At 49.3% G+C, this 23,043-nt stretch overlaps 1 protein-coding gene across 2 annotated transcripts in view; it reads left to right on the top strand.

The window, feature by feature from the left end:
• Positions 1–23,043, top strand: part of PDCD4 (programmed cell death 4) — a 102,431-nt gene that overhangs the window by 67,499 nt on the left and 11,889 nt on the right. For both annotated transcript variants that reach the window (XM_075348224.1, XM_075348225.1), the window contains exons 6-11: positions 4,122–4,343; positions 7,336–7,433; positions 14,037–14,151; positions 14,618–14,725; positions 14,982–15,092; positions 15,238–15,377. In XM_075348224.1, coding sequence (XP_075204339.1) covers positions 4,122–4,343; positions 7,336–7,433; positions 14,037–14,151; positions 14,618–14,725; positions 14,982–15,092; positions 15,238–15,377 — 794 coding nt within the window. The remainder of the gene's footprint in view (positions 1–4,121; positions 4,344–7,335; positions 7,434–14,036; positions 14,152–14,617; positions 14,726–14,981; positions 15,093–15,237; positions 15,378–23,043) is intronic.

The following is a 23,043-nucleotide window of genomic DNA, read 5'->3' as shown; positions in this document are numbered from 1 at the left end:
GTAGAATCATTGTCCCATGGTCCCCCTCAGTTGGAACAGCAATGTCTTCCCGGGGTGTCTCATGGATCCCAGGGTGAGGTCTCTGACACGGACCGCAACCCCAGACCGACTAAGAAAGCTCGCTATGAAATCCCCTCGACATCATCACAATGTTCAGGGTCTCAGCGAGAGGACTCTCTGTATGATGAAGCGGAGGTAGCTGATCAGGATTCTGACCCTGAAGCCGCTCTCAACCTTGATACTCCTGATGGGGACGCCATAGTGAATGATCTTATTGCGTCCATCAATGAAATGTTGGATATTTCTCCCTCAGCTCCTCCAGTGGAGGAGTCAGCTTCTCAGCACGAGAAATTCCGTTTCAGGTTTCCCAAGCGTACAAAGAGTATGTTTCTGGACCACTCTGACTTCAGAGAGGCAGTCCAGAAACACCGAGATTGTCCAGATAAGCGTTTTTCCAAGCGCCTTAAGGATACACGTTACCCTTTCCCCCCTGACGTGGTCAAGGGCTGGACTCAGTGTCCCAAGGTGGATCCTCCAATCTCCAGACTGGCGGCTAGATCCATAGTTGCAGTGGAAGATGGAGCTTCACTCAAGGATGCCACTGACAGACAGATGGAGCTCTGGTTGAAATCCATCTATGAAGCTATCGGCGCGTCTTTTGCTCCAGCATTCGCAGCCGTATGGGCACTCCAAGCTATCTCAGCTGGTCAGGCGCAAATTGACGCACTCACACGTACGTCTGCGCCGCAGGTGGCGTCCATAACCTCTCAAACGTCTGCATTTGCGTCCTACGCTATTAATGCTGTCCTGGACTCTGCGAGCCGTACGGCGGTTGCAGCCGCCAATTCGGTGGCAATACGCAGGGCCTTATGGCTGCGGGAATGGAAGGCAGATTCGGCTTCCAAAAAGTGCTTAACTGGTTTGCCATTTTCTGGCGAACGTTTATTTGGTGAGAGATTGGATGAAATCCTCAAACAATCCAAGGGAAAGGAAACATCCTTACCCCAAGCCAAACCAAAAACACCCCAACAGAGGAGGGGACAGTCGAGGTTTCGGTCCTTTCGGGGTGCGGGCAGGTCCCAATTCTCCTCGTCCAAAAGGCCTCAGAAAGATCAGAGGAACTCCGACGCGTGGCGGTCTAAATCACGCCCTAAAAAGACCGCCGGAGGTGCCGCTACCAAGGCGGCTTCCTCATGACTTACGGCCTCCTCACACCGCATCCTCGGTCGGTGGCAGACTCTCCCGCTTTTGCGACACCTGGCTACCACAAGTAAAAGACCGTTGGGTGAGAGACATTTTGTCTCACGGTTACAGGATAGAGTTCAGCTCTCGTCCTCCGACTCGATTCTTCAGAACATCTCCGCCTCCCGAGCGAGCCGATGCTCTGCTGCAGGCGGTGGACATTCTGAAGGCAGAAGGAGTGGTGTTCCCGGTTCCTCTTCAGCAACAGCGTCACGGTTTCTACTCCAACCTGTTTGTGGTTCCAAAGAAGGACGGGTCCTTCCGTCCTGTTTTGGACCTAAAACTGCTCAACAAACACGTAAGGACCAGGCGGTTGCGGATGGAATCCCTCCTCCACTCTCAGGGTCACTCAGTGATACCTTACTTAGACGATCTGCTGGTCAAGGCACCCTCTCAAGAGGCATGCCAACACAGCCTCAACGTCACTCTGGAGATTCTCCAGAGTTTCGGGTGGATCATCAATTTTCCAAAGTCAAATCTGACACCGGTCCAATCGCTGACATATCTTGGCATGGAGTTTCATACTCTTCCAGCGATAGTGAAGCTTCCGCTGGACAAACAGCGTCCGCTACAGACAGGGGTACAATCTCTCCTTCAAGGTCGGTCACACCCCTTGAGGCGCCTCATGCACTTCCTGGGGAAGATGGTGGCAGCAATGGAAGCAGTACCTTTCGCGCAGTTTCACCTGCGTCTCCTTCAAGGGGACTGGGAGGTGGTTACGACGGACGCGAGCCTGTCAGGGTGGGGAGCAGTTTTTCTCCACCACAGGGCTCAGGGTACGTGGACTCAGCAAGAGTCCTCACTTCAGATCAATGTATTGGAGATCAGGGCAGTGTATCTTGCCCTAAAAGCGTTCCAGCAGTGGCTGGAAGGCAAGCAGATCCGAATTCAATCAGACAACTCCACAGCGGTGGCTTACATCAACCACCAAGGTGGGACACGCAGTCGGCAAGCCTTCCAGGAAGTCCGGCGGATTCTGCTGTGGGTGGAAGACGATTGGTCGCAGTTTCAGCTTCCTTATGTGTTTCCTCCTCTGGCACTGTTGCCCAGAGTGTTACGCAAGATCAGGGCCGACTGCCGCCGCGCCATCCTCGTCGCTCCAGACTGGCCGAGGAGGTCGTGGTACCCGGATCTGTGGCATCTCATGGTCGGCCACCCGTGGGCACTGCCAGATCGACCAGATTTGCTGTCTCAAGGGCCGTTTTTCCATCTGAATTCTGCGGCCCTCAACCTGACTGTGTGGCCATTGAGTCCTGGATCCTAGCGTCTTCAGGATTATCTCAAGAGGTCATTGCCACTATGAGACAGGCTAGGAAACCAACGTCCGCCAAGATCTACCACAGGACGTGGAAAATATTCCTGTCGTGGTGCTCTGCTCAGGCGTTTTCTCCCTGGCCTTTTGCCTTGCCCACTTTTCTGTCCTTTCTTCAATCCGGATTGGAAAAGGGTTTGTCGCTAGGCTCCCTTAAGGGACAAGTCTCTGCGCTCTCTGTGTTTTTTCAGAAGCGCCTGGCCAGGCTTCCACAGGTACGCACATTCCTGCAGGGGGTTTGTCACATCGTCCCTCCTTACAAGCGTCCGTTAGAACCCTGGGATCTGAACAGGGTGCTGATGGTCCTTCAGAAACCACCGTTCGAGCCAATGAGGGATATTTCGCTCGCACGCCTTTCGCAGAAAGTGGTTTTTCTAGTAGCAGTCACCTCACTTCGGAGAGTGTCTGAGTTGGCAGCATTATCATGCAAAGCTCCTTTCCTGGTGTTTCACCAGGACAAGGTGGTTCTGCGTCCGGTTCCGGAATTCCTCCCTAAGGTGGTATCCCCTTTTCATCTCAATCAGGACATCTCCTTACCCTCGTTTTGTCCTCATCCAGTTCACCAATGTGAAAAGGATTTGCACTTGTTAGATCTGGTGAGAGCACTCAGACTCTACATTTCTCGTACGGCGCCCCTGCGCCGCTCGGATGCACTCTTTGTCCTTGTCGCTGGCCAGCGTAAAGGGACACAAGCTTCCAAATCAACCCTAGCTCGGTGGATCAAGGAACCAATTCTCGAAGCTTACCGTTCCTCGGGGCTTCCGGTTCCCTCAGGACTGAAGGCCCATTCTACCAGGGCCGTGGGAGCGTCCTGGGCCTTGCGACACCAGGCTACGGCTCAGCAGGTGTGTCAGGCGGCTACCTGGTCGAGCCTGCACACTTTCACAAAACACTATCAGGTGCATACCTATGCTTCGGCAGATGCCAGCCTAGGTAGGCAAGTCCTTCAGGCGGCAGTTGCCCACCTGTAGGACGGAGCCGTTACGGCTCTATTATGAGGTATTATTTACCCACCCAGGGACTGCTTTTGGACGTCCCAATTGTCTGGGTCTCCCAATTAGGAGCGACAAAGAAGGGAATTTTGTTTACTTACCGTAAATTCCTTTTCTTCTAGCTCCAATTGGGAGACCCAGCACCCGCCCCTGTTTTTTGTATACACATGTTGTTCATGTTAAATGGTTTCAGTTCTCCGATATTCCTTCGGATTGAATTTACTTTAAACCAGTTTATAATTTTTTCCTCCTTCTGGCTTTTGCACCAAAACTGATGAGCCCGTAGCAGCACGGGGGGTGTATAGCCTGAAGGGGAGGGGCTTTACACTTTTAGTGTAATGCTTTGTGTGGCCTCCGGAGGCAGAAGCTATACACCCAATTGTCTGGGTCTCCCAATTGGAGCTAGAAGAAAAGGAATTTACGGTAAGTAAACAAAATTCCCTTCTTTTTTTTTTTTGTCTGGAGAGTCCATGTATGTGAGGGATGAGGTGCGGCATTTTTAGCTACAAAATAAATTATATATTATTGATTTTATTTATTTCAATAATCCTGATCACTTTTTTTTTTGCTCACAGGAAATGTTGAAGGATTTAAATCTCGGAGAGATGAAGCGCGGTCTTCCGATGTTGGCTGTATCTATAGCCCTGGAAGGAAAAGCCAGCCACCGCGAGCTGACATCAAAGCTCCTGCATGATCTGTGCGGGACCGTGCTCAGCACACAGGATGTGGAAGTCTCTTTTGACAAATTGTTAGGAGAGATGCCTGAACTGGTTCTGGACACACCTCGAGCACCCCAGGTCTGTGTACAGATCGCACGTCTTTCTGGAAAGAATAAAGGGATCCATCGTGTGCTTTGTTCCACGATGACTAAAGCTCTCTTTACACGTAGCAAGTTGTCACACCACTGACAAATAATTGTTGGTTTAAAGTATCGGATTGACATTAGTCCTGGCGTAGAAGGTCGGCCGTCACCTTAATGTGTGAATGTCAGAGGAGCAAAATATAAATGACATTTACATAAATGAACACAAACATGCGGCAGCGCCCAACAGGCTCTATATGCAAACGTAATGTGTGTAGCTGTATAAATCTGTCTCTGTCTGTCTCGGGCCTAAGTCTGAAAAATTAAGGACAGATGGGTAGAATGCACGACAAAGATGGCCTCAGTCACCATGTGCACCAGTAGCGCCTCCACACATTGGGCTTTTTCTTTTTTTTTTCTTTTCTTTTTCATTGGGGGGATTTAATTGTAACCTCTTCACGACACATGATGTACTGGGTACGCCATGGATCGTGTGAAGTTAAACCCCGGCGATCCGCTCGCATTTCATCTGATTTCAACAGCTGACATGTGTGCCTACCAGGTGCGAGTGGAATCCCGCTCCACCCATGCCTATTAACTCCTTACATCTCGCTGGCAAAATTTGACAGTGAGATGTAACCGCACGTCATGGTAAGCATAACTTACCCAGCGCCATCGGTAGTGACGTGACGTGATCACAAGCCTTCCGGTGGCAGCCATGGTAGCACAGGGTCATGGGATGACTCCTGCAGCTATCATGAGTCACTTTCTCTCACTGCCGTGTGTGAGAGTAAGGTCGGCGTGACACCTGCGATTGACTCGCACGAGTGCAATGCGAGAAAATCTCGCATTGCACTTGAACCAATGTTAATCAATGAGGCAGCTCCTATCTGCTTTTTTTTTTTTTTTTTTTTTTCTTCTCACTCCAAAATCGGACTGAGAAAAAAATCGCAAATGCGATTTCTAGAGTTTTTCGTGCGAGTCTCTCCAACGCAATCTATAGATGTGAGGAAAAAAAATGGCACACGGACCATCCTAGTGACAACCGATTTTCTAAATCCAATTCTGTCATGTAGCAGGGAACACTGTAAATGCTCCTGTACATGATTGTAGTGCCTAATAGCTGCTGAGAAAAAAAACAGATCACATACGCATTGAGTACGGATTGCTCACGGACTACTATCATGAGAAAAATCACAGACTCGCATTGCAATTGCATTGCACACGGATCAACACTCGGACATGGCTCATCCTACTCTCAGGCATGAGAATCGGACTGATTTTTCAATCGCAAATGTGACACCGGCCTAAAGCAGCTTTTCCAGAAATGGAAGCGCGATCAGACTGCTGATTGTTACAGCCCCTTAGGGGAACTAATAAAATTAAAAAAAAAAGTATTAAAAAATAAAAAGAAAAACTTTTAAACTTCAAATCACCCCCTTCCCCGTTTGGCCCATTGAAAATTAAAGGGTAAAAAAACTCCACACATTTGGTATTGCTGTCTTCAGAAATGCCCGATCTATCAAAATATAAAATCTATTAACCTGATCGGTAAATGGCGTAGCAGCAAAAAAAATCCAAATGCCAAAACTATGTTTTCTGGTCGCCACAAATTTTGCACACAATGCAATAACAGGCGATCAAAATGTAGCATGTGCGCAAAAAATGGTACCGTTAAAAAAAAACAAAAAACAAAGTCAGCTCGAGACGCAAAAAATAAGTAATGACTGAACCAAAGATCCCGAAAAATGAAAACGCTACGGGTTTCGGAAAATGGCGCAAAAAGTGCGCCACTTTTTTTTTTTGGACAAGCTTGTGAATTTTTTTTAACCCCTTAGATAACAGTAAACCTATACATGTTTGATATCTACAAACTCGTACCGACCTGAGACATCAAACTGACACATCAGTTTTACCATATAGTGAACACGGTGACTAAATTATCCCAGAAACTATTATTTTTTTTTTAGGCTTTTCCACCCTTGAAATTTTTTTTTCTTTTTTTAACCTTCTTTTTATTAGTTTTTAATAACAAAACATATAATCAATAATCATATAATACAATACATTATGATTATGTTAAACTACAAAATTACAGATAATGTATCTCCTCGAATCCCAATCCCCCTCCTTGAATTTTTTTTTTTTTTGCTGTTTTCCAGTACACTATATGGTAAAACTTATGGTTTCATTTGAAAGTACAACTCGTCCCGCAAAAAACAAGCCCTCATATGGCAAGATTGACGGAAAAATAAAAAAGTTACGGCTCTCGGAAGAAGTGGAGAAAAAAAACCTGAAAAATGTTAAATCGCCCGGAAGTGAAGGGGTTAAGATTTATCTCTAAATGTCAGGGATTTTCTGGAATTTTACACCGCTATCCTCTGTATTATAGATGGCAGTTGACAGGACGGCAGCTCTCTTAGGAGTCTGGTTGGGCCTGGTTCTTCTAGTCATTGTCAGCTGCGCTATTAGTAGGTGACTGCGTCCTCCGGTGGATTATTCGGTGCACACCTACGAATTTACTCCTTGTAAATATACTCATTGGCTCTCCGATTTACTAAACCATGTAACTATTAGTAATAAAGCAAGAGGGTCGTATCATTCCAATTTTCAGACCTTTTTCAAATGGAAGGATTGCAGGATTGTGTTCCTGGGAAGATATAAGTTCACATGGTCATGTTGTAAAGCTCTGGGAGCAGAGCGACATCCACCCCCATAGATGACCATGGCCACGCCTGGGTAGATGAGCTGCAGTGAAGGGGCTGCTGTCCCTTAGCTTAGGAGCCCCAATCTCACATTGTTGGTCTATTCTACAAAACAGTTGAAAAGTTTGGGGTCACCCAGACAACTTTTGTCTTTTCCATGAAAAAAAATCATACTTTTATTTATCAAATTAGTTGCATAATGAATAGAGAATATCATCCAGACAGTGTAAAATCTCCTTGTCTGAGGCGTTGATGTTTTACTCTTTACTTTCATCTCTGCAGCTGGTGGGTCAGTTCATCGCTAGAGCTGTTGGAGATGGGATCCTGAACAAGACGTACATAGAGGCTTATAAAGGCACCGTGGACTGCGACCATGCGCGGTACGTTATATGTCTTATATCCTCAAGGCTGGGAACAGTATGATGTCAAGCAGTGTTTTACATAGTTCAGCTGTGCCATTGAATTGTCAGGTGGGTGTCACAAAATGCTCATCACCACTGAACAGTGTGTTGCATTTGAAAGCTTTTACATACATTTAATTCGTATACATAGGTGATTCACTGTATACCTCCATTACTACCGCACTCTCTATTCTGCTGATGCAGTCACTGTGTACATGCATTACATTACTGATCCTTAGTTACCTCCTGTATTATACTCCAGAGCTGCACTCACTATTCAGCTGGTGCAGTCACTGTGTACATGCATTACATTACTGATCCTGAGTTACCTCCTGTATTATACTCCAGAGCTGCACTCACTATTCTGCTGGTGCAGTCACTGTGTACATACATTACATTACTGATCCTGAGTTACCTACTGTATTATACTCCAGAGCTGCACTCACTATTCTGCTGGTGCAGTCACTGTGTACATACATTACATTACTGATGCGGAGTTACCTCCTGTATTATACTCCAGAGCTGCACTCACTATTCTGCTGGTGCAGTCACTATTCTGTCTCTTCCTGGTAGCAATGAATCCAACCGCTCTAATTATCAGTCCCTTAGATAACTGTATGATTTTACTCACTCTACCGGCTTCCACAGATAGTGTTAACTCAACCCAAACGATGACTTGTAGAAAGACAAGGAGAAACGCTGTAGTTTTCTTCTAGAATCTTGTATTAAGTACAAAGTAAAGGCAGGTGAAAAGGAATAATCTGTACAGGGTTGCAGACCTGTCTCTTTAGTAATGATTCCTCTAGACTAAACTGAAGGAGAAGGGAGGAGCTTTCTATACAGAAGCCAACTAAGGGAGGAACATAGGGACAAACTTCATACAGTCTAATCTACCTAGTAACAATAAGGAATTTCCTGATAGGAGGAAAAATATGCAATGCAAGAATTATATACAACAGGTTGTTCCCATTCATGGGACACAACACTCCCCGTCTGAAATCATATGATTTCACAAGTCCTTCTACGACGTAAGGAGTCGATCCTGTCCCTCGATGTCACGAAACCTGTAACGAGAAAAGAGACAAACACAAAAAATGCAACAGTAATGCACTGAATTCAAGTCCATGCTTGGTTGATGACGCATTGTCCTTGCGTAAAAATGTAAAAGTAGAAAAATGTAAAAAATGAATCCAAGTTCAACAAACCCATCTTCAGATTGGGGAAGCCGCAAACATGCCAACTCTTCCTCCAACCCAATAATCCAACGGTAAAGTTTTAATCCAAACGAAAAGTTCAAGGTTCAATTGGACACTGACAGTTGTGTCTCCGTACAGCAGGGGTAAGGAAAGTTACGCTCCCCGCCGTGGCAGTGCCCAACGACAAAGTTAGTTCATGTAACGTCCTCCTTTGGTAAAAGTAGCACGAGTTCAGTGACTGGACGAATCGCACACATGTGCCAGCCGTGGCACGTTGAAGACTTGTAGTCGGTGAAACATTGAGCGATGTGGATAAGACGAGCTACGGCTTGTACCGCAGATGACCAACTTGTGAAGCGCTCGAAGCGATGAGGTCTCAACTTCTGTTTTGATGTCACTGAAGTGTAGCGAGCGAAGACGACCGGTCTAATTTCCTTGTTGGATTCTGGTTCCACCAGCTCGTACATGTTGCCGGCGTAGTTATCGCAGGTCTCCTCGTATAAGATACTTGGAGGTGTCAGCCACATGTTGTCGCCGAGTTTGGATGCAGCAGTGAGTCTCGTTCCTCGGTCGGCTGGGTTTTGTTCGGTGGGAATGTGGTGCCACTGTTCAGCATGATCTCTGTTGAGGATATTTTGCGTAATCTCGACAAAGCATTTCTCCATCTCTGGTTGTCTTTCCAAAGTGCGTTTTAGAGAGGAGGACCTTGCGGTTGCTTGCTGGGAGTTGTTTGGCAACCTTGGCCTTGGAGACCGAAAGGGTAATGGGGCTACCCATCTGTTAGTCATTTTGAGAGAACTCTTTATCCATAATCTGTATGAATTCTTTGTCTTCTCATCGGAGCCAATTTGTTGTCTTCGTTTGTAGACTCGAACGCTGTTGACCCGAAGTCGTCATCCCAGAGATGATATGCATCCGCGCAGTCAGGAGGCTGCTGTCGCCACCTGGTGTCACTCAGCCTCTCTTTCACCCCGTAGTGATGCGGACATGGTTGAAAGTGAGTGCCGCGACCGTTTGGGAGGATGTGCGTCTTGTAGGAGGAGATCGCGTCGGGACTCTTCATTTTGCCTACGCAGATGTTTCCTATGATCACCCAGCCTAAGTCGTAGCGCTGAGCGAATGGCGCATCGTGTGGCCCGTTGATGTGTTGGCATACTTTGTGTAGCCGGAGGATGTCCCTTCCAATCAGAATCAGGATTTTTGCACTATGATCAAGAGGTGGGATCTTGCTGGCGATAGTTCTCAGGTGAGGGTGGTGAAGAGCTGCCTCAGGTGTCGGAATCTCTTCCCGGTTAGCCGGTATCTGATTGCACTCGACGAATGTCGGTAGAGGTACCTCTACGGTATTTTCAAGAGATGTTACCACGACACCACTGGCTCTTCTTCCGCAAGCTTCTGAGATGCCGCTGCAAGTACCTAGTGTATAAGGGTAGGCATTTCCTTTTAAGCCGAACAAGTCGAAGAGTTCAGACCTGGCGAGTGACCTGTTGCTCTGGTCGTCCAGGATGCTGTACACCTTCACGGCCCTTTCTGGGTGACCTTTGGGATATACCCTTACTAGGCATATTTTCGCACAGGACTTGTCCCAGAGATCTTCTCCGCAGACTAAGGTGCACGAGGAGGATACTGTGAGGTGGTTTGCAGCTTGGCCTTGTACTCTCCCCGCCATGACTTGTGGTAGGAGAAGGTGTAGGTGCAGGATCAGGCTGAGATGGGTGCAGCGCTTGTACGTGATCTGTGCTGTCACACTCCATGCACTTAATTGTAACCTTACAGTCCTTGGCAAGGTGTTCTGTAGAGGCACAACACCTGAAACATACCCCAAACCTTTTCAAGAGTTCCTTTCGTTCTTGAAGGGGTTTCTTCCTGAAGCCAATGCACTTCTTCAGGGGATGTGGCAGTTTGTGAATAGGACACTGGCGGTTTGGATTTTCTGCCTTCCCTTCTGCCTTCCCGCCTTCATTTCCCTTGTTTGGTGCTGACGTTGACGTTGGTGGTAGAACGTCGGTTTTCTTGACTGGCCCCTACGTTTTCTGTCATTTTGATGAGGGCTCTCATATCCAGGAGCTGGTGAAGTGGAGCCGGTGGGTTCTCCACAGGTGAAGCTGGGGTCTGCCTTACGTTCCGCGATGCCGTTGATGAACTCGCAAAAGTAGGAGAATGGAGGGAAGGAGACTTGGTGCTCTTTTTTATAGTTTGTTCCTACCGTAGTCCACCTTTCCTGCAAGTTGTAAGGTAACTTGGCGACTATGGGTTTCACCCCACGAGCGGTGTCCAGGTAGCTGAGGCCAGGTAGGTGTGTGTCTGTTTTGGCCAGCTGGAGCTCGGACAGCAGGTCGCTGAGTTCCTGGTACTTTGAAGCATCCTTGCCAGATATTTTGGGAAGGTCGTATAGTTGTTTCAGCAATGCATCTTCAATTGCTTCAGGACTGCCGAAGCCTTTCTCTAGTCTGTCCCATGCGGTTGCGAGACCAGTTGTTGGGTCGCTGATGTAGACAGATCTGAGTCTCTTGATTCTCTCAGTAGACCGTGGCCCTAGCCACCTGATTAGCAAGTCCAGCTCTTCAGCAGCCGTAATGCCGAGGTCACGCGTTGCGGTTTTGAAGGCACACTTCCACCCTCTGTAGTTTTCGGGCTGGTCGTCAAACTTTATGAGACCAGTGTTGGTGAGTTCTCGGCAGATCATGTACCTCGCAAAGTCGGACATGTCTGATCTTTCCGAGGTTGGGGGCACATTTGCTGACTGTGTGGTGCTGGTTGCGTGATTCGTAGCTTCTTGGTTCAGGAACATGGGAAAGTATGGAGTGGCGTGGGCGTTTAGACCAGTGATCGGTTTGGTGTGTACAATGTCTGTTGTATACGGGGCTGGAACTACATAGTTGTTGGGAGTGTAGCGCCTTGCCGGCATGTTAGGTTGCATGTAGACATGAGCATACGGAGGTTGCTGATGCGCAGGGTGTGGCTGTGCATTGGAATATGAAGCTGGTTCAGGCTTGAAAGTCTGAGGTGCATTGGACTGACCTGGAAGGCTGGAAGCTGTAGGTGGATCAGTGTCTTGAGGCTCTGGAGAAGTGTTAGCACTGACGGGAATGTTGATGGTAGTTGGCAGTTCGTCGGCTTGGCTCAGCGCGTAATCTCTTGTACGCTTAAGTGAGTCTTCTGTGTCGAGATCACACAAACTGGCGCTGCCTTATTGTCTCCCACCCAGAGCTTGCTCAAAGACCTTTAGCCTTGCCATGGCCACCACATGTTCACATTCCTTTTGTAGGGCTTCAATTTCTGCTTCCTTGCGTGCAGATTCTGCTTTCATCTCTGCTTCCTTGCGTGCAGATTCTGCTTTCATCTCTGCTTCCTTGCGTGCAGATTCTGCTTTCATCTCTGCTTCCTTGCGTGCAGATTCTGCTTTCATCTCTGCTTCCTTGCGTGCAGATTCTGCTTTCATCTCTGCTTCCTTGCGTGCAGATTCTGCTTTCATCTCTGCTTCCTTGCGTGCAGATTCTGCTTTCATCTCTGCTTCCTTGCGTGCAGATTCTGCTTTCATCTCTGCTTCCTTGCGTGCAGATTCTGCTTTCATCTCCGCTTTTTTGCGTGCAGATTCTGCTTTCATATCTGCTTCTCTCTGGGCGAAGATGGCGTGTACTTTTGTTGTTTCTGCTTAAGCGCGCGCCTTTATGAGCTGCTCGCTGAGGGTTGAGTACCTTGATGAGCCTGATTTGAGTGAGTACCTTGAGCTCTTAATGGACCTGGATTTGTAAGATGCCGCTCCTGACATTTGCGCCATTTTTGCTTCAGTCTCGGTCACAATGTCGCGCACGGTGCGGTCTCGTTCAGCATTAAGCTGTTGAAAGTCCTGTAGTTCTTTTTGAGACTCAGACGTATTTGATCTCAGCAGGGTAGAGGAATATTTTTTACAAATCTCTTTGTAAGACCGGTATGCTGAGTACAGTCGTTCCAGGGCTCCCTCTGGTGGTAGCTCATGAGCACTGGGCGCAGATAAGTCACTTGTTTTTGCACTCTTTGCCACAATAATGCTGTGTGGGTGAGCAGTTCACTTCTGGCTGTTTCTAGGTTCTCTTTAACCTTCCATGTTGGTCCGATCAACCGCTTAGATCTTTCACTGTAATGTAAGTGTGAGTCTCTGTCTTCCTCTTGTTCCTTTAAAGCAGGTAGTGAGAGGGTTCTCTTTGACTCCATCAGGAAGGGTGAATGCTGCCTGCACTGGTTGTCAGGGAAACAATACAATGTTGCAATCTCTGCAGTCAGCAGTCTGGGTTTGCAGAATGTATTTGCAGAGTCTCTGGCTGCAATTTACAATTAGCTTATGGGGGATTCTTGGTTATAGCTGCACACAGTTCTGATAACAGGTTAATACTTTACAGGGCACTTTGTCTGAAGCTGCTATAAAATGTCATGCTGTGGCTTGTTATCAGCCCCTTGGGGTAATCCTTTCTCTGGATTGTGTGCAGTATAGCACTCCTGGAAACAGGTTATTTACTGATATATGTATACTAATCCCGGTCACAGCTAATCCTTTTCACTATTCTGTCTCTTCCTGGTAGCAATGAATCCAACCGCTCTAATTATCAGTCCCTTAGATAACTCTATGATTTTACTCACTCTACCGGCTTCCACAGATAGTGTTAACTCAGCCCAACGATGACTTGTAGGAAGACAAAGAGAAACGCTGTAGTTTTCTTCTAGAATCTTGTATTAAGTACAAAGTAAAGGCAGGTGAAAAGGAATAATCTGTACAGGGTTGCAGACCTGTCTCTTCAGTAATGATTCCTCTAGACTAAACTGAAGGAGAAGGGAGGAGCTTTGTATACAGAAGCCAACTAAGGGAGGTACATAGGGACAAACTTCATACAGTCTAATCTACCTAGTAACAATAAGGAATTTCCTGATAGGAGGAAAAATATGCAATGCAAGAATTATATACAACAGGTTGTTCCCATTCATGGGACACAACAGTCACTGTGTACATACATTACTGATCCTGAGTTACCTCCTGTATTATACTCCAGAGCTGCACTCACTATTCTGCTGGAGAAGTCACAGTGTACATACATTACTGATCCTGAGTTACATCCTGTATTATACTCCAGAGCTGCACTCGCTATTCTGCTGGTGCAGTCACTGTGTACATACATTACATTACTGATCCTGAGTTACCGCCTGTATTATAATCCAGAGCTGCACTCACTATTCTGCTGGTGCAGTCACTGTGTACATACATTACATTACTGATCCTGGGTTACCTCTGTATTATACTCCAGAGCTGCACTCACTATTCTGCCTGTAGAATCGCTGTGCACGCTTTACATTCTGTATTTGTATATGCGGCTTGTTATTCGCTTTGTTGCTGACCATTGTTCTCTTTCTCTAGAGAAGCCTTGAATCGGGCAGCGGTCCTCCTGAGTATGACAAGAGTTGGAAAAAGAATTGACAGTGTGTGGGGCGCAGGAGGCGGTCAGCAGCCAGTTAAAAAATTAGTGAAAGAGGTAAATGTGAAAAGAACACAGAAGTTGGGTGTTTACATTCGTCTGTGGTTGGTGTACGGGATAGTCAGTCTAGCGGAGCAGTGATCGGCTGTTAGAGTGTGGACAGGAATGGGGGGGATTATCTCTTGTCCTGGAGTTACAGCTCAGCCCCAGTTTGCTATGTAATTACATCCTGGAGAACCCAGGCTCACATTTTCCCCATTAAGCCATTTTGTACTTATACTAAGTGGAGCATCGCAGCCGTGTGACCGGTACGAGGCGTTTTCTCACTTACAGTAGTTTCATCACTTTGGCTGTTGGGCTGAGCTTTATCCTATGATATCGGGTCGGTGTAGATGGCGGCATTGATGCATAAGGGCTCCTGAGCTTTGGGTCGGATACTATATAAAGCATTAATGTACAGTTTTTAAATATTCTTTTAAATCTGCTTTGTATATAGCAATACATTTATCGTTCTCCCCATCAGATCGATATGCTGCTAAAAGAATACGTGTTATCCGGGGACGTGTCAGAAGCCGAACGTTGTCTCCAGGAGCTGGAAGTTCCTCATTTCCACCATGAACTTGTGTATGAAGTAAGCCCCTTCTCTTCTCTGCCTGCCAGTCCGCAGCACAGCCCAGTACAGCGCAGTACAGCACAGCACAGCCCAGTACAGTACAGCGCAGCCCAGCGCAACCCGGCCCAGTACAGCTCAGTACAGCCCAGTACAGCGCAGTACAGCACAGCACAGCCCAGTACAGTACAGCGCAGCCCGGCCCAGTACAGCTCAGTACAGCTCAGTACAGCCCAGTACAGCCCAGTAGTAAGTGATTCATGTCCCCTGTGTGCAGGCAATTCTGATGGTTCTGGAGGCGAGCGGTGACACCACCTACAAGATGATGCTCAGCTTGTTAGAAGCCCTGTGGAAGTCGGCTGTGATCACCCTGGACCAAATGAAAAGGGTAAGACCGCCCTCTGCTGGCGGGAGACTCAATCTGCACTGAATGCTGCAATAGACTTAATGAAAGTGTCTCTATAATTATTTCCCCCCCCCCCTCTTTATTTATTTATTTATTTTTTATTTTTTAATTTGTATTTTTTATACAGGGCTACGATAGAATTTACCATGAAATTCCAGATATTAATTTGGATGTACCTCATGCATACTCTGTTCTGGAGCGTTTCGTGGAGGACTGCTTCAAAGCTGGAATCATTTCTAAACAAATACGGGACCAATGTCCATCGAGGTGACTACTGGAATGGTTTTCTTCTATAGGTCACTGATAGTAAATTTGCCGTCTGATCATTGATGCTTGTCACATAACCGGGTAGGGGGAGTGCGGGTCTGTAAGGGGAAGACTCGAAGGAGCATGTGGTACTGAGTCTGGTCACCAAAATAGTACTGCGGGCACCTGCTGTAAAGCATTTACACCCCTGACCTCGATTCCTTCGTAGATCATATACCAAAAATATTCCATAATGTAATCGGGCCGGGACTCACTGAGCGCTCCGTTTTAGAGGTGCAGCAGATGATAAACCCGGCTCACGCCCAAAATCATGTTTTAAATAAATATTGCATTATCATGTCTCAAAAAAAAAAGTTCAGAAGGTGCCCAGAGAAGTTGTAGTATTGTGCGTAAAAGTAACTTGCACTTTAATATTTGTAAGATTTTTTTTTTTTTTTTCTGTGGATTTTCATTTTCTTTGGCGCTCCATTGGGAGACCCAGACAATTGGGTGTATAGCTACTGCCTCCGGAGGCCACACAAAGCATTACACTTAAAAGTGTAAGGCCCCTCCCCTTCTGCCTATACACCCCCCGTGGGATCACGGTTCCTCAGTTTTCAAGCTTTGTGCGAAGGAGGTCAGACATCCACGCATAGCTCCACTGTTTAGTCAGCAGCAGCTGCTGACTATGTCGGATGGAAGAAAAGAGGGCCCATACTTGGGCCCCCAGCATGCTCCCTTCTCACCCCACTTTGTGTCGGCGGTGTTTGTTAAGGTTGAGGTACCCATTGCGGGTACAGAGGCTGGAGCCCACATGCTGTATCCTTCCCCATCCCCCTTCGGGCTCTGGGTGAAGTGGGATTTTCCGGTCTCCAGGCACAGAGACCGTGCTCCGTCCACAGCCCCTGGGGAATCTGCTGGATATGGAGCGGAGTATCGTCAGGGACAGGGCCCTGCTACACCAAGGTACTCTGTGTCCCCGTACAGACCGCGCACACACTGCAGCATTGCTGGGTGTGTTAGTGCGCCGGGGACAATAGCGCTGCTGCGCTTGTGCCACACTTCCACAGCTTGCTAAGGGAGTTTATGTGTGGGGAACTGCCGTGCCGGTCCCTGCTGGCAGTTTTTACTGCGACGCGGCTGGGACTTGTGGTGCGCCGGGGACTTCCGCGCTGGCAGTGCATATTTGTCGGCCGCGCTTTTTACTAGAGTCCCCGGCTTTTGCGGCCTAGTTCCGTTTCGTTCCCGCCCCCAGGCCTGCCAGTCAGGGGAAGGGCGGGACGCTATGCAGAACGTCAGCGCTGAGGGCTGGAATCTGCTTTACATACTCCAGCCCTCACATTGAGCACAGTGGGACGCTGGTTTCCCGCACTTTGTCTGAGGCACGCCCACGGTCCGCCCCTCTTCACAGAACGCCGGCAGCCATTCCTGAGGTGCAGGCTGAGCTGGAAAGGGGAGACAAGTTCTGGGAGACCCAGGCACGGGATTCTGGCGACTACAACCCGCTTTTAGCGGGCGGTAAGCGGCACCTCCGGTGCTGACCCCACTAGTGACGAAGTGTTCAACTGTATTTTTATGCTTGCATGTTATACATTGCACTAAACGGTCGCTGGTGATTCTTGGCTATATACCCTCCTGGATTGCTCTGTGGAGAATACAGCATGTCGTCCGCAAAAAACAAGGGTGCCAAGGCACAGGCTTTTTATGCTGCTTGCACCGCTTGTGAGGCTACTCTACCGGCAGGTTCCACTGACCCCCATTGTGTGCAATGTTCGGTCCCTGTGCCCCCTGCTCGGCCGGGGCCTCTGCTGGAGGTGTCCCAGAGAGTTCCACCTGTGAATACTGTCCAGGTGACGGGGACAGAGTTTGCAATTTTTGCGGATAGATTATCTGTGACTATGTCTCAGATTCTAGAGACTTTGCAGTCTAGACCAGTAACTCAGACCATGGGCACTGTTGATTCATTGCTCCCTGGCCCCCCTCAGTTGGAACAGCTCCGGGCTCCGGGGGTGTTCCACGCATCCCAGGGTGAAGGCTCTGACACGGACGACAGTCCCAGACAGCCTAAGCGAGCTCGCTGGGAGCGGACCTCGACTTCATCACACTGGTCAGGGTCCCAGCAGGACTCTCTGTGTGATGAGGCGGAGGTAGCTGATCAGGATTCTGATCCTGAGACCGCTCTCAATCTGGATACTCCTGATGGTGACGCCATAGTGAATGATCTTATCGCGTCCATCAATAAAATGTTGGATATTTCTCCCCCAGCTCCTCAAGTGGAGGAGTCAGCTTCACAGCAGGAGAAATTCCATTTCAGGTATCCCAAGCGTAAATTAAGTACTTTTCTGGACCATTCTGACTTTAGAGAGTCAGTCCAGAAACACCACGCTTATCCAGATAAGCGTTTCTCCAAACGGCTTAAGGATACACGTTATCCCTTTCCTCCTGACGTGGTCAAGAGCTGGACCCAGTGTCCCAAGGTGGATCCCCCTATCTCCAGACTTGCGGCTAGATCCATAGTTGCAGTGGAGGATGGGGCTGCACTTAAAGATGCCACTGACAGACAGATGGAGCTCTGGTTGAAATCCATCTATGAAGCTATCGGCGCGTCGTTTGCTCCTGCATTCGCAGCCGTATGGGCACTCCAAGCTATTTCAGCTGGTCTTGCACAGATTGACACGGTCACACGTACATCTGTTCCGCAGGTGGCATCCTTAACCTCTCAAATGTCTGCATTTGCGTCTTACGCGATTAATGCTGTCCTGGACTCTACGAGCCGTACGGCAGTGGCATCTGCCAACTCCGTGGTTTTACGCAGAGCCTTGTGGTTAAGGGAATGGAAAGCAGATTCTGCTTCCAAGAAATGTTTAACCAGTTTGCCATTTCTTCGGCGCTCCATTGGGAGACCCAGACGATTGGGTGTATAGCTACTGCCTCCGGAGGCCACACAAAGCATTACACTAAAAAGTGTAAGGCCCCTCCCCTTCTGGCTATACACCCCCAGTGGGATCACTGGCTCACCAGTTTTCAAGCTTTGTGCGAAGGAGGCACACATCCATGCAATAGCTCCACTGTTTAGTCAGCAGTAGCTGCTGACTATGTCGGATGGAAGAAAAGTGGGCCCATATAGGGCCCCCAGCATGCTCCCTTCTCACCCCACTTGCGGTTTGTAAGGTTGAGGTACCTATTGCTGGTACGGAGGCTGGAGCCCACATGCTGCTTTCCTTCCCCATCCCCCTGATGGGGCTCTGGGTGAAGTGGGATCTTACCGGTCTCCAGGCACTGAGACCGGGCTCCATCCACAGACCCAGAGAACCTGCTGGATGCGGAGCTGAGTATCCTCAGGGACAGGGCCCTGCGACATTAAGGTACTCTGTGTCCCCGTACACATCGCGCACACACGCACCAGCATTGCTGGGAGTGCTAGTGCGCCGGGGACAACAGCGCAGAGCGCTTGTGCTATTATTCACTGCAGCTTTGCTGAGTGAATTTATGTATTGGGAACGGCCGCGCCGGCCGCTGCTGGGTGTTTTACACTGTGGCGCGGCTGGGACTTGTGGTGCGCCGGGGACTTCCGCGCCGGCCGTGCACATAGGACGGCCGCGCTTATTACTCGAGTCCCCGGCTTTGCGGCCTAGTTTTCCTTTCGTTCCCGCCCCCAGCCCTGCCAGTCAGGGAAGGGGCGGGACGCGGTACAGTAAGTCAGCGCAGGGAGCTGGAGTCTGCTTTGCATTCTCCAGCCCCCTTCACTAGACTCAGTGGGACGCCGGGTTCCCGCTCTTGTCTCGGGCACGCCCTCGGCCCGCCCCTCGTCTCTGGACGCCGGCAGCCATTCCGGCACGCAGAGCGGGAAAACGGAGACAAGCGCTGAGCTAGCAGTCACAGGAGGCGCCACACACCTGCTTTTGTGCGGGCGGTAAGCGGCAGCTGCAGTGCTGACCCACTAATGCCGAAGTGTCCTGCTGTACTTTTTGTAAAGTCGCTATTCAGGATGCAGGCCTAGAAACACCAGCTAAAAAGCAGCGGTGCTAAAGCACAGACTATACATGGCACTGTAATGGCTATTCTTGGCTGTCTACCCGCTTAGATGGCTAGCCAGCGGCAGCAAACAGCAAGGGTGCTAAGACACAAGCTTTCAAGGCTGCTGGAATTGCATGTGCTGCAGTGTTTATTTTCATGTTTGTATGCTATACATTCACTGTATGTCGCTATTCTTGGCTAATGCTCCTGGATAACTTGACAACAGCAGCAGAAAAGCAAGGGTGCCAAGGCACAAGCTTTCAATGCTGCTTGGATTGCATGTGCTGCAGTGTTTATTTTCATGCTTGTATGCTATACATTCGCTGTATGTAGCTATTCTTCGCTAATGCTCCTGAATAACTAGACAACAGCAGCAGAAAAGCAAAGGTGCCAAGGCACAAGCTTTCTAGGCTGCTTGTACTACATGTGCTGAAGTGTTTATTTGTACTTCATGCTTGTATGCATTCACTGTAAGGTCGCTATTCTTAGCTAATGCTCCTAGATGGCTAGACAACAACAGCAAAAAAGCAGGGGTGCCAAGGCACAGGCTTTCTATGCTGCTTGTACTGCATGTGATACGGTTCCAGGGCCCCCAGTATGTGCAATTGCTCAACCGGGGTCTCCGCTACAGGTAGCCAAAAGACCACCTGTGATCCCTGTCCATGGACAGGGATGGAGTTGCAGTTTCCGCTGCTTTATTGTCTGTGATTATGACTAATATCTTACAGACTTTGCAGTCCAGATAGACCTTGGCCAAGGTTGATTCAATGCCCCTGGCCACCCTGATTGGGAATAAATCAGGGTTCCAGGGGGGTCCCATGCATCCCAGGGTACAGGCTCTGCCACGGACGACAGTCCCAGACGGCCTAAGCGAGCTCCATGGGAATGGCCCTCGACTTCATCACTGGTCAGGGTCACCACAGGAGTACTCTCTGTATCATGAGGCAGACGTAGCTGTTCACGACTCTGATCTTGAGACCGCTCTCAATCCGGATGCACCGGATGGTGACGCTATAGTGAATAATCTTATAGCGTCCATCAATGGAAAGTTGGGTATTTCCCCCTCAACTCCTCCAGGGGAGGGGTCAGCTTCACAGCAGGATAAATCCTTCTTTCAGTATCTCAAGTGTATATTGAGTATTTTTCTGGCGCTGACTTCAGAGAAGCAGTTCAGAAACACCACGCTTACCAGATAAGCGTTTTCTCCAAACGTTTTAAGGATACACGTTATCCCTTTCACCTGACGTGGTGAAGCGCTAGACCCAGGGTCCAAAGGTGGATCCCCCAATCCCCAGGCTTGCGGCTAGATCCATAGTTGCAGTGAAGATGGGACTTCACTTAAAGATACCATTGACAGACAGATGGACCTCTGGTTGAAGTCTGTCTGTGAAGCTGTCAGCGTGTCGGTTGCTCCGGCATTCGCAGCCGTATGGGCACTCTAACCTATTTCAGCTGCGCTTGCGCAGCTGGTCTTGAGCACATGTACATCTGTGCCGCAGGTGGTGTCCTTAACCTCGCAATGTCTGCATTGCGACTTACCCTAGTAATGCTGTCCTGGAGGGACAGTCGAGGTTGGTCCTTCCCAGGCTCGGGCAGGTCCCAATTGTCCTCGCCCAAAAGGGCTCAAAAGGCTCAGAGGGGCTCAGATTCCGGCCGGGCTCAATCACGCCCAAGGAAGGCAGCAGGAGGAACCGCTACCAAGGCGGTCTCCTCATGACTGTCAGCTCTCTCTTTCCGCATCCGCGGTTGGTGGCAGAATCTCCCGCTTGGGGACATTTAACTGCCACAGGTCACAGACCGGTGGGTGAGAGACATTTTGTCTCACGTGTACAGGATAGAACTCTGTTCTCGTCCTCCGACGCGATTCTTCATTCTCCCCCCCTCCCCCCACCGAGCCGTCGCTCTTCTGCAGGCAGAAGAAGTGGTAATCCCTGTTCCTCTTCAGGAACAAGACACGTTTTTTTCCTCCAATCTGATTGGGGTGCCAAAAAAGGGGTGGCTCTTTCCGTTCCGTTCTGGACCTAACACTGCTCACCAAGCACGTGAAGGCCAGGCGGTTCCGGATGTAACCCTCCGCTCCGTCATTGCCTCAATGTCGCAAGGAGATTTCCTAGCATCAATAGACATCAGGATGCCTATCTCCACGTGCCGATTGCTCCAGAGCACCAGCGTGTGCTACGTTTTCGTTATTGAAGACGAGTATCTTCAGTGCGTAGCCCTGCCCTTCGGTCTGGCAACAGCCCTACGGGTTTTCACCAAGTTCAGGGCAGCAGTGGGAGCAGTCCTGCACTCTCAGGGTCACTCTGTGATCCTTACTGGGACGATCCACTTGTCAAGGCACCCTCTCAAGAGGCATGCCAACGCAGCCTGAACGTGGCGCTGGAGACTCTCCAGAGTTTCGGGTGGATCATCAACTTTTCAAGGTTACATCGGGCACCGACCCAATCGCCGACATATCTGAGCATGGAGTTTCACACTCTCTCAGCGGTAGTGAACCTTCCGCTGGACAAGCAGCGTTCACTACAGACGGGGGTGCAGTCTCTCCTTCAAGGCCAGTCACACCCCTTAAGACGTCTCATGCAGAGGCAGTCACTTTCGCGCAGTTTCATCTGCGTCCACTTCAATGGGACATGCTTTGCCAATGGGTTGGGGAGTCGACGTCCCTAGACAGGAACGTTTCCCTTCTCAGACGGTCATGGAGTCCATCCTTCAGATCAATGTTTTGGAAATCTGGGCAGTGTATCTTGCCCTGCAAGCCTTCCAGCAGTGGCTGGAAGGAAAACAGATCCGAATTCAGTCGGACAATTCCACAGCGGTGGCAGACATCGCCCACCAAGGCGGAACACACATCGCCAAGCCTACCTGGCAATCCGGCGGATTCTGATGTGGGTGGGGGACAGAGCATCCACCATATCCGCAGTTCACATCCCGGGCGTAGGAAATTGGGAAGCAGACTTCCTCAGTCGCCTGGGTATGGACGCAGGGGAATGGCCTCTGCACCCAGAATGGTGTCAGGAAATCTGTAGCCGCTGGGGGATGCCGGACGTCGACCTAATGGCGTCTCGACACAACAACAAGGTCCCGATTTTCACGGCGCGGTCTCACGAGCAAAGAGCTCTGGCGGCAGGCGCCTTAGTTCAGGATTGGTCGCAGTTCCAGCTACCCTATGTGTTTCCACCTCTGGCACTGTTGCCCAGAGTGCTACGCAAGCTTAGCTCCGCTTGCCGCCGCGCCATCCTCGTAGTCCCAGACTGGCCGAGGAGGTCGTGGTTCCCGGATCTGTGGCATCTCACGGTCGGCCAACCGTGGGCACCCTCAGACCGGCCAGACTTACTGTCCCAAGGGCCGTTTTTTCCACTGAATTCTACGACCCTGATCATGACTGTGTGGCCATCGAGCCCGGGATCCTAGCGTCTTCAGGATTGTCTCAAGTCGTCATTGCCACCATGAGACGGGCTAGGAAGCTGACGTCTGCCACGATCTACCACAAGACGTGGAAGATATTCTTCTCTTAGCGCTCTGCTCAGGGAGTGTCTCCCTGGACATTTGCATTGCCTACCTTTCCTTCCTTCCTGCAATCTGGTTTGGGAAAAGGTTTGTCGCTCGGCTCCCTTAACGGACGAGTCCCAGTGCTGTCTGTATTCTTTCAGAATCGCATAGTACGACTTCC

The sequence above is a fragment of the Anomaloglossus baeobatrachus genome, chromosome 5, assembly GCF_048569485.1.
Source record: "Anomaloglossus baeobatrachus isolate aAnoBae1 chromosome 5, aAnoBae1.hap1, whole genome shotgun sequence".
Taxonomy (NCBI): domain Eukaryota; kingdom Metazoa; phylum Chordata; class Amphibia; order Anura; family Aromobatidae; genus Anomaloglossus; species Anomaloglossus baeobatrachus.
The sequence above is the reverse complement of the archived record's forward strand: the minus strand, read 5'-3'. Positions and strand labels throughout refer to the sequence as shown.